This window comes from Phaseolus vulgaris, chromosome 1, assembly GCF_051622355.1.
Source record: "Phaseolus vulgaris cultivar YP4 chromosome 1, ASM5162235v1, whole genome shotgun sequence".
In the NCBI taxonomy this organism is placed as follows: Eukaryota; Viridiplantae; Streptophyta; class Magnoliopsida; order Fabales; family Fabaceae; genus Phaseolus; species Phaseolus vulgaris.
Window position 1 is genome coordinate 17,170,804 of NC_143498.1, and position 11,729 is coordinate 17,182,532.

Consider the following 11,729-nt stretch of genomic DNA (forward strand, 5'->3'; position numbering starts at 1 on the left):
GCTCCCATGCTCATTAGAAGCACGCAGCAGGTAAATTTCAAAGTGAATAAGCTCAATCACCCTTTAAAATTACCACTCTCTAATGCAACTAATTAACATTGCAATTTTTTAAATAACAAGGATACATAAGATAATTACAATGAATCAAACTACTCAAAACAACAATCAGCAGAGAAATTCCATGGCTACTATATAAATATACAACACGGAAAACACCAAACAGAAAATGGCGGGTCTCCCTCATAGAACTTCATTATAATCTCTCCAGTACATACAAAGAACGTACTACATTATAAATAAACAAGTTTCACAATGATGACAACCAAGTATCAATTTCCAAACAAATTAAAATCAAAATGCGAACATCCAGACTCTAAAGAATTTGCATCACAGCTACACAGAATTGCATAATTCAATCTGAAGTAATTAATCAAGGGCTCGTTGTAATTACCCAAACAAACGAAATGTAAAACAGCAGCAAATCAATACAAAACCAACCAACCCCTTTACACAAAGTTTTGTTCTCCTGACATAGAAAACAAGAGAACACAACACTATAAGAAGAAATAGACACTCACATCCATACTCTTTTCAATACATACTCTCTGGGTTGGATGGAATTTATTCAAAATGCAAAATTTCTATGTCACATGTCATATTAAATAATATTTATCTTTATCCTGGCTTTATAGTTTTTAATGTATAACAACTTTCAGAAGAGAGCATGTTCCTAACACTCATCTAACAAGATTCACTGAGGAGTGAGAGCTATTACCCCATTACCATTGACAGAATGTTCCACAGCAACTCCTTTCTTGCTACCCAGATTGTCAGTCTTTTGTGTGCAATCATCATCGTCCTCATCAGAGTCCAAAGTGAAGTTTGGCGAGTCCTGCAAATTCTGCAATTCATTACCGAGCGGCGCGTACCGCGTGGAAAGAGAGTCAAGGTGGGTTCGTCCTCCACTTCTGGCGGAAATAACGGAGAAAAGGCCAACAACAACCACCACCATGAGCGCGAGGTGGCAATTAAACTGAAGCGTGGCTATGGCCCTGGCCCTATGATACTCCGGGTGGCCCTTGCACCTCAGCGTGTAGTTCCCCCTGCTTACTCGGTGCAGAGAGCAGCCCTGGGCGACCCAGCCCGAGAAGAGGGAGAGGCCCATTTGAAGAAGCCACGTTCCGTGTAGAATGAGGCCCACACCGCGGCCCAGTTTGGGAACACTGGAGAGCGGAGATCCCACATGGAGAAGCGTGCAGAGAAGGCAGATTGCGATGGGAAGAAGCAAGAGGTCGTAGTAACGGTTCTCGACGCCGGTGGGGTCCTTACGCTGAAGGTAGAAGAGGAGAAACTCTTGAGCGAAAGCGAAGAAACTAACGAGGCCGAGCAACGGCGAAGGGAGAGAGAAGAGAAGGAGAAGGGAGTAGAAGAGGAAGAGGAAGGCGATGGGGAGGAGCTGCAGCTGAAGCGCGGTGCCGACAGCGTCGTTTGAGTTGTGTGCGTCGAGAAGTGACAGTGCAGAGTTGAGGATGAAAAATGAGGAGAGGATTGCGAGAGAGATCGGAAATAAGAGTTTGTTGGTTGGGGAATTGGGCGGAGAGGAGGAAGAGGAAGAGGAAGAGATTGGGAATTGTTTGGATGGGGAAACGTGAAGAAGGGCTTCGTGTGCTCCGATCAGAATGAACCCAACTCCTCCCAATGCAAAGGTCAGAAGTTCCATCGATTGAATTGCTTCTCTGCAGCGTCTGCCCCCAAATTTCGATCCCACAATGATTTTGGTTTGGGTTTGGGTCAAAGGTCAGATGTGGATGCTGCCAACTTCCAAAACTTCCACGGAACCTTCTTATGTTGACACCTCATTTTCTCTCACTTCACAAACTGCTGACGTGGTACCACGTGGCACAGTAATTATTTTTGGAAAATGATAAGTAGACAATTCAAATGGATTTCCAACCAATTAGGTGGCAGAGTTTGATGACGTCGTTAAAGGTATTTTTGTCATTTGTTGGAAAAATCAGAAATTAAGTAAAAAAATTGATTTTTTATTTGAAACAGAAACATATGGAAAATGTTTTGCAGGTTTCCTTTCTACGTGCGAACGGAAAAAAACCATAAGAGTTTCTTCTGCTTGTGCGAATGAAAGAAGAGCATTGAAGAACGGAAGGAGATCATTGTCTTGTTTTGTGCAAACAAAATGAGACCATTGAAGGGGTTTCTTGTGTGTGAATGGAAGGAGACCATTGAAGGAGTTTCAAAGGTAGGAGAAGGTTTTGGGTTAATTTTTGCAAAATTCATGTTTTCATTTTGTGCAATGGTTAACTATTTTATTACAGAAGTGACAAACTACTTGGTCATAGAATGTTACAATGTCAATGACTAAATTTGCTAAAAGTTGAAGTTAGGTGATGGCTTAAGAATGATTTTATTTCTAACAAAAGAAACATGAAAGATTATAGAGAAGATATCTTCTATATACAATTTTTCCTTTGTATATCTGCCAAAGGAATTGGATAGATTAAAACATGATTTGAATTTCATAATGCTGCAATAAAAAAAATGGAAAGTGTTTATTAATATTGATTCAATGGTTTTCTAATTGTATTTTCATAAATAAATTTGTGTATATAATGCAGAATATTCATTTCAAACAGTGACATCTTGTTTTGGGACGGAAATGATGTTCGTCCAAAACTTACAATAGATGGTGTTTGTAATATCCTGCAAGTATTTGTCAATGGACAACTTATAGGTAACCACGGTATTATATGTTTTCTGTATTTTAAAAAGAGCAAGTTCGAGTATTTTTGTTCCTTAAATTAATGGAAGTTCAATTATGGATGATGCACTTTATTTTGTAACTTCCATAGAAAGATTCTTAGAAGGAATCATAGTATGTGCATTTTCTTTTGTAGTTCAGCTATGCTTGAGAAAAATAACACTCACAATCTAGATTGTCTCACTTTTGGGAGAAATTATATTATGTACAAATGGTTTGTTTGTGTTTATCTATATTAAAGATATGATTTGATTGTGTTAGAGACATGATTTGAATACTACATTAAATAAATAAAGAGACAAGATATGATTTGATGGGGAAATATCTTATAAAAAATTTCCATTATTAAATATTGGTTTTGTTCATATTATTATATATGTCCTACATTATAAGTAAGAATACTCATTTACACCACACAATTAAAAAAAATAAAATCAATATGATATCAAAATCTCTCCAATATAATGAGTAGAAATAAAAAAAATATATAAATTATAGTTTAGAATATGCTAAAATATATATTTTTTCAAATTTGTAGATTGTGGTACCAATTTCCTGTCCAAGTGAAGGTGTCATTAGATGAAGGTAGTCCAGTCTCTTCAACTTCTCCCAGAATACAATGATTTAACTAACTCAAACAATGGGTTTACAGGTGAAATTCATGTAGGAACTAATTGAAGAAAATAAGAGAAGGCAAAATGTTATAGAAACTGATTGAAGGTAATTGCACAAGATTGCAAAACTGTTAAGTTGATCTTATTCATCTTGATTTACTTTAATAATATATATATATATATATTATATATATATATATTATATATATATATATATATATAATAAAATTACAATAACTGGAAGCTATAAAATAGGAATACTAAGAGGTCTGTAAACTGACCATTAATGCAATAATAACGGTAAAATAGTTTAAGGTAATAAAATCAGAATTAATAATAATAAAATCAGAATTAATAACATACATCCTCCCTTAATTCTGATTTGGAAGTTCCTGTCCCAACAGATCTCTTAACTTGATGATGAAAGCATTGATCTTCAATGGCAATATCATCTGCAATCTGATCTTCTAATCTGCAATATTCCAATTTGATCATGTTCTTCCCAACTTGGTCTCGCAGGAAGTGATATCGAATATCAATGTATTTACTTCTTTGATGAAAAATTGGATTCTCTGCAAGATTAATTGCAGAGACATTGTCAAGATACATCTTAATTGGAATATTTAGATTAAAACCAATCTGAGTCATGATATTGTTTTTCTCAATCGCCAACAATTTTTCATTCATAGCCTTTTGCTATTTGGGGTGTAGAATGGCATCTGCAAGTCTCACAGGTTCTGATTCTGCAAGAAAAGCACAGTGAACTAAATCTCCATTGTCATCAACTTCATCATCAAGATTTACTTTGCAATCTTGAAGGTGTACAGGTTGTCGTTGCTGCCTTCTTGGTCGCTCCATCATAGTTGCAATTGGAGTTGCAACTTCAGGTTGAATTACAGCTTCAGGTTGAACTGCAGGTGCTTCAGATTGAACTACAGGTGCTTCAAGAGTGACTCCATCTTCCATATCATCATTCAAAACATAAATATATCGTTTTTTTGAATCCATTTCAGTTGTTGCATTCCATTGTCAATCCTCATCTTCCGCAAATGTAACATCACAACTAACAATCACCTTCTTTGTCATTGGATTGTACAATTTGTATCCCCCATGCTTATATCCAATGAAAATGGTCTTCACTGCCTTATCATCCAACTTCGATCTTGCTGCCTTGGGGACATGAGCATAAGTAATTGACTCAAATACCTTCAAGTGTTGCACATTGGATTTGAATCCACTCCATGTCTCAATCGGAGTTGTGTTACGAACACTCCGGGTGGGTGATTTGTTTATCAAATATACCGCACATGTTACAACCTCAGCCCAAAAATCATTTGGCATACCTTTCGCTTTAAGCATGCTTCTCGCCATGTCCATGATTGTTCTATTCTTTCTCTCAGCAACTCCGTTGTGTTGAGGTGTGTAGGGATAGGTTATGTTATACTGCAACCCAAGTTCTTCACAATGCCTCTTGAACTCATTACACTTGTACTCACCCCTCCATCACTACGCACCATCTTAATTTATTTGCCACTCTATCTTTCAACAAATGCTTTAAATATTTTAAAGTAGTGGAATACCTCATCCTTGCTTTTCAATAGATAAGGTTTTCCTTGAAAAATCATTAATAAAGGTTAAAAAATACTTATTACCTCCAACTGATGATATGTTCATCGGGCCACAAACATTTGTATGAACAAGCTCCAAAGGAAATTTTGCACGCCAAGGCTCCTTAATTACCACCACGTCCTTTGCCTCGTGAACTACCATGTTTATATAGGAGCTACCAATTGAGGTTTGTGCTTGTAAAGCCTATTCAATTGGTTTTTCAATCTTATTGTCATTCATCCGCTGCTCATGTGCCCGTAGACAATAATCTTACTGTCATTTTTGAAATGTCATCGGCCTCTTCAATTGCGACAACAACATGTTCAAATTTGGGAGTTAAAGATCTCAAAATCTTCTCCACCTTTGTCTGCTCCGAATGTGTTTCACCATTGGTCTTCATCTGATTTGTTAAGGCAAGAACTTTATTTATATAGACATAGACAATATTTGTGGTTTTCATCTGCAGCAATTCATATTGGCGTCTTAGGGTTTGAAGATGCACCTTCTTAATCTTATCATCACCTTTATAATTGGTTGACAAAATTGTCCAAGTCTCATTGGCAGTTGTTGCTCCTTCTAACTGCTCAAATGTCTCGTCATTCATCCGCTGCTCATGCACTCGTAGGGAACCAGACAATAATCTTACTGTCATTTTTGAAATGTCATTGGCCTCTTCAATTGCGGCAATAACATGTTCAAATCTGGGAGTTAAAGATCTCAAAATCTTCTCCACCTTTGTCTGCTTTGAATGTGTTTTACCATTGGTCTTCATCTGATTTGTTAAGGCAAGAACTTTATTTATATAGACATCGACAATATTTGTGGTTTTCATCTGCAACAATTCATATTGGCGTCTTAGGGTTTGAAGATGCACCTTCTTGATCTTATCATCACCTTTATAATTGGTTGACAAAATTGTCCAAGCCTCATTGGCAGTTGTTGCTCCTTCTAACTGCTCAAATGTCTCGTCATTCTTCTTCTAATCATAGTGCGCTACTCGTTGCGCCTTAGTTGCATTAAGTTGCATTAGCAGCTAATGCAGACACTTCACTCTTAATGACATCCTATAACTCATGATAATCAAACAAAACTCTCATTTGCACACACCATCGATTGTAATTTTTTCCATCAAGGATAGGGACTGATAATTGGGTAGAGTTCATGATAACATACTAGCTCTTGATACCAGTTGTAGGAACTAATCGAAGGAAATAAGAGAAGGCAAAAGGTTGTACAAACTGATTGAAGGCAATTGCATAAGATTGCAAAACTGTTAAGTTAATCTTATTCATTTTGATTTACTTCAATAATATATATAATAAAATTATAATTAATGAAAGCTATAAAAATAGGAATAACAAGCTTGTAAACTGACCATTAATGCAATAATAACGATAAAATAGTTTAAGCATAATAAAATCAGAATTAATAACCTACATTGATAGTATATTTTGAACATGTATCCTTTTCTATAATGGAAAACTTCTCTAACGTGTTATGTAGGTATTTTGGGATTACTTAAAATTTTTAATTCATACACTGTTATCCACCTTCAGTTCGATATTTAAAATAAATATATATTAGAATTAAAGTGTTCGATATTTAAAATAAATATATATTAAGATTAAAAGAATGTACTTTTTATAAACTGAGGAGCTTGTATACAAAGTCTGTTGAGGGTAGTGTTCATGTTGGATCAGATTATCTCGTCTTTCTATATTAATCGTTGATAATACAAATTAATTTTTAAAATTAATAGTTCTGTATAAACATGTTGGCTTACGGAAGCGTACACATTTCGACTTTTATGTGCTTCCTTATGTAATTTCTATGAAACTCAGACATTTATCTTAAATGACGTGTTGGTGTCGGATACTTATATCGGACACTGACACTTGTAGGACACGTATTTGTAAAGTGTCCAATTCAAAAAGTATTTGTTAGATTTCTGACAATTCTAGTATAGTTCTAACACAATTTTAAAAAGAAAAAATACGTTAATTTTTTAAAAATTCAAATTTATTGTATAAATTTTTATTATGATTATAAAAATAAGAAACAAGTCTTTTTGAATCAGTAGTCATGAAGAACATTTTTCTCCTCAAAAAAATAATCTATAACATACTTGTGCACATAAACCTTTATTAACAATTTATATAATTCATAATTATATAATATATAGATCTGTGTCCCCGTATCTTACATTTTAGATATTATAGGTATCTTCGTGTCCGTGTCAGTGTCTGTGCTATATAGTGTAATCTTCATTAAACGTGCTTTTATTTTTTAGATACCGTATAGTGCGTGTTTAATTTTTAGATACCGTATATTTATATTCCCCTTTTGATTTAAATTTATATCTTCAACTATACTATATGAGTAGTAATATATGGGATGTGATTGTTTGATTAATTTATGTAGTTTATAACTTTTTTTGAATATTTGTAGTCTCTTTTAAAAAAAATGGAAATGAAATCAATTTAAATCAACATAAATTGGATTGAACTTTATTTTGCAATCAAAGCAATAGATAGTAAATTCTTTTATGAAGTGATTGAATTAAAGAGTTTACTTCCTACACTGTCATAATTTCTTCTTGCACTTTTTTTTTTTTTTCAAAATGTTCATTGTTGGAGATCCCACATCGACTAGAGATGAGAGCCTTTCATTGTATATAAGTGGGTGCAAACCTCAACCCTATGAGCCGGTTTTATGGGGTTGAGTTAGACTTAAAGTCCACTTTGTAATATGGTATCAGACCCATTTCGAGCCTATCCTAGCGAGTATTTGTGTTGGGCCTATCGTGCCACCCGCTATCGGGCCGCTATCGGACCACCCAAAATATATAGTCCCACGCACTAGCTTCTATTTATCACTTTCGGTGTGAGGGGTGTGTTGGAGATCCCACATCGACTAGAGATGAGAGCCTTTCATAGTATATAAGTGGGTGCAAACCTCAACCCTATGAGCCGGTTTTATGGGGTTGAGTTAGGCTTAAAGTCCACTTTGTAATATTCATCTTACTCTTTTTATTTCATAACAACATTCAATATGTGTTGAGAAAAAAAAAATTCAATATGTATGAACCTATATTATTGTCGTTATTTGTGATCTTTTGCTTTGGAAGATAGATTTTCTAAAAGAAATTGTTGTTAGAAGTGAAGGTCTTTGTAGGAGGTATTGAAGTTAATTAGTTGTGGTGGGTAAGTTTCATGTTTTATTTCAAAGCATTCAAATAATATTGGGACAAATTCTTTCTACACTCAACCATTTTTAACCTGCACCTTATACATTTTTTAATTTCCAAAAGAAATTTATTCTGAAAATAAAAATCCAAAATTGAAAAAAGTACATTCTAAAAAAAGCAAATCTGAAATAGTTTATTATGTTACAAAAATTAAAATCCAGAATAGAATTCAAAAATTCAAAATGTTATTTCCAAAAAGTAATTTTAAAAATACAAAAAAATACGTTCTAAAAAAAATTCAAAAACATTTAAAAAAAATCTGAAATGTATTTTTATTTGTACCTTCTTTTTATTTAAGGATATTTTTATTATTTGTACAGGTCTAAATTTGATAAAGTGTAGGAAGGAATTGTCTAGCATTGGAAGTGTTCACATTGGTTTTTGAGTTTTTTTTTTTTTAAATTGTGGAATTAAAAAATACTTATAGATTGAACAATTTAAAATAGTAATTTGAGATTTTACACTCTTACCAACTATATATGATTAAAAAAATGTAACTTTTAAGAGTGTACTATTTTTGTAGTTAGAAAAAAAATTAATTTTTAGATTATACGATAAGGAAAAAAAACATGCCACTAGAAGAATTATAGTTGTACAATCCAAAATAATAATTTAAATTTTTATATTGGAGAATCTGTAAGGTGTTTTAGAATATCTAATCTAGAAGAATCTGTAAGGTGTTTTAGAATATCTAATCTAGAAGGGTAATGCACACACCTCATCACATAGTAGAAAATGGTACACGAAAAATACAATTTGGTCCACACTTCTTTGAAGTCTTAAAAATTGGACAATGATTTTTCTTCTTTCATCAATGTTAATGTAAAGAAATTTCACCTTTCAACGTGCCATGTCCTATTTCCAAATCTCCACGAATATGTATTTTTAAGGTAAATGGATATTACACATTTAATTGTGTAGTTTCCTTAAGATGTACATTTGGTGTGGGATTTCAATATGTTTTGGTATAAATAAATCAATTTAAATGTAGTCCATGGTTACGAATGTTTTGGTTGTGAAGGGCATAAAGAATTTTGAATGAACAAGTTATCTCTCATATTCTTTCTATAAATGATTTTTTTAATATCTTAGAAAGCATGAATTATTTTTTTTGTAAGTTATTGCTTTCACACATTCAAGAATATCTTCAATAAGTTTTTACATGTGAACACTCTTTTGTTAAAAGATCATTTTGAAACATGTGTAGTGATCTTCTTATTTGATAACTCATTACTCTATATCTTTGTGATTAATCACATTGAGGTGAAATCTTTCTAATTTGTTGTAAAAGCTTGTTATACATTTGATTGGTGACATATTTTTTGCATTTCATATATTCATTTCTTGATATTTTTCACTTTATGATTGTTTAAGGGAAAGATTAATCACATTGAGGTGAAATCTTTCTAATTTGTTGTAAAAGCTTGTTATACATTTGATTGGTGGCATAGTTTTTGCATTTCATATATTCATTTCTTGATATTTTTCACTTTATGATTGTTTAAGGAAATTGTAGGTGCATTATCTTCAATTAAAGTGTAATTACATGTGAAATGTAATTGTAATTTTAATATTTTCAAGGTAGTTAAAACAATACTTTAAGGTTTAGTTGATTGAAATTTGACGTAGAATCAGTTTATTCAAAAGTGTCTAAAATCTTTTAAGAAATATTTCTTTCTCCATTTCTCGTATTAATGTTTTTCTTTAACAAGAATCTCAACTTTGTAATCAAGTAATTCAACAAAAATTTTCATATAATCTATCAATTGATAAAACTTTTATAAAAATCTCAATTCACCACCTTCTTGGTATTGAACGACTCTTCATTTTACACTTGGCATCAAAGCTTTTTTTGATAGTTTTTTAAAAGAAATTTTTTTTTTAAAATGACTAGTTATAATAAGATCTTCTTTAAGGCTCATCAATTAACAAACCACCTTTACTTTATTTTAGACAATTATCCTTTTTGAACAATTCACATTTTTTTGAATCAATTGAAAAGGGAGCATGATATGTTGTTGTTAATTGTCATTTTATCCCTTTTTAGATAATTGAGATATCCAGGTTTCAAAGGAATCTCTAATTAAATTAGAAAAATAAAATAAAGTGATAGCAAAGAACATCGTATCATCTACACTCACTCTTGATGAGTTCTACTAGGTGTCAATATGTCATAGTGTCAAAGAGATGTTGGACACTTAAAAGGTTATTCATAAGGGCACTAAAAACATTAAAAGAGAAGGAAAGAACAATCCCAAGAATGTGAGATTTTCAAAATGTTTCAGTGTGAAAACATATGTGATATGTAGAAAAGATTTATTCATATAGCGAAACATCTTATAGTTCTTGGGATAATGTTTGATACAAAATAAACTTAACCGTAAGATTCTAAAGTATTTGAATGGAACATGACAATCTAAGATAACAACTAACTCATAATCAGAAGATTTCATATCTATTGGCAAATTAAGAGAACATGAGTTTGAGTTGGAGAGGCTAAAAGAAGAAGAAGATGATGATGAGAAGGGAGTTTCTTTCAAGATTGAAGCAACCATATATGAAACAAAAAGGGAAGAAAAATACAAAAATTAAGAAAATCTAAATATGATGATAAAAAAAGTTTTCACCATGAGGAACAAAAATAATAATAAAATTCAGCAGCAAATGTAATATCATGTATTTAAAGGTATAATTATTTACATTAATGATTAAAATAATAAAAAAAAACAAAAGTGTATTAATAATTGTGTTAGAATGTATGGCTTTAAACTAGAGGGGGGTGAATGGTTTAAAGAGGGTTTTCACAAACTTTTTAGTCTAGAATGAAATTCCTTTGAGAAAACTTGATTCAGAATTCAGTTTGCCAAAAACACAAAGCAATTTAACACAGCACCAGAAAAACAATCGGTTGTTTCGCAGAAACAATCGGTTGTTTATACCAGTTAAAATATACAAACTGAAATTAAAGAGTTTAAGGGAGAGAGAGATTGCCCACACAGTTTATACTGGTTCACTCTTAAACCAAGAGCTACATACAGTCTTCCCAAAAATCACTGGGGAATCCACTAAGTAACCAAACCTAGATTACTTACACACACCACCAAAGAAGTGACATTGATCCCCTTAAGACACACACTTCCTTTGACTCAGCACATACACCACCAAGAATGTTGATCTTGACAACCTCAAGAGCGCACAACACTTCTTGGCCTATCACACCAGAGTTTACACAAAGTACATAAGGATTACACTTGTTACAAAATGATCTGAAGTCAATACAAAATGAAAATCCTATTCCACTCTCTCTTGATCAAAGCAATCTTTAACTCTTGAAAAGCAAAATCAGTGAAAAACTCAAATTTGTTTTTCTATGATTAAATCTTAGTTCTTGTTTGTTACAAAAGTTGAACAAAATCTTTATAGCTTTCAAAGACTGGTCAAAGCATTTAAAACAGGAGTACATTTAGTTACAAAATCATTTAAA

At 32.6% G+C, this 11,729-nt stretch overlaps 1 protein-coding gene across 1 annotated transcript; it reads right to left on the minus strand.

The window, feature by feature from the left end:
- Positions 1-403: 403 nt before the first annotated feature.
- On the minus strand, positions 404-1,825 carry LOC137813604 (plant viral-response family protein (DUF716)). The gene has a single exon (XM_068615952.2). The coding sequence runs from the start codon at positions 1,718-1,720 to the stop codon at positions 752-754; it is 969 nt and encodes a 322-aa protein (XP_068472053.1). The 5' UTR covers positions 1,721-1,825; the 3' UTR covers positions 404-751.
- Between the last annotated feature and the right edge of the window lie 9,904 nt (positions 1,826-11,729).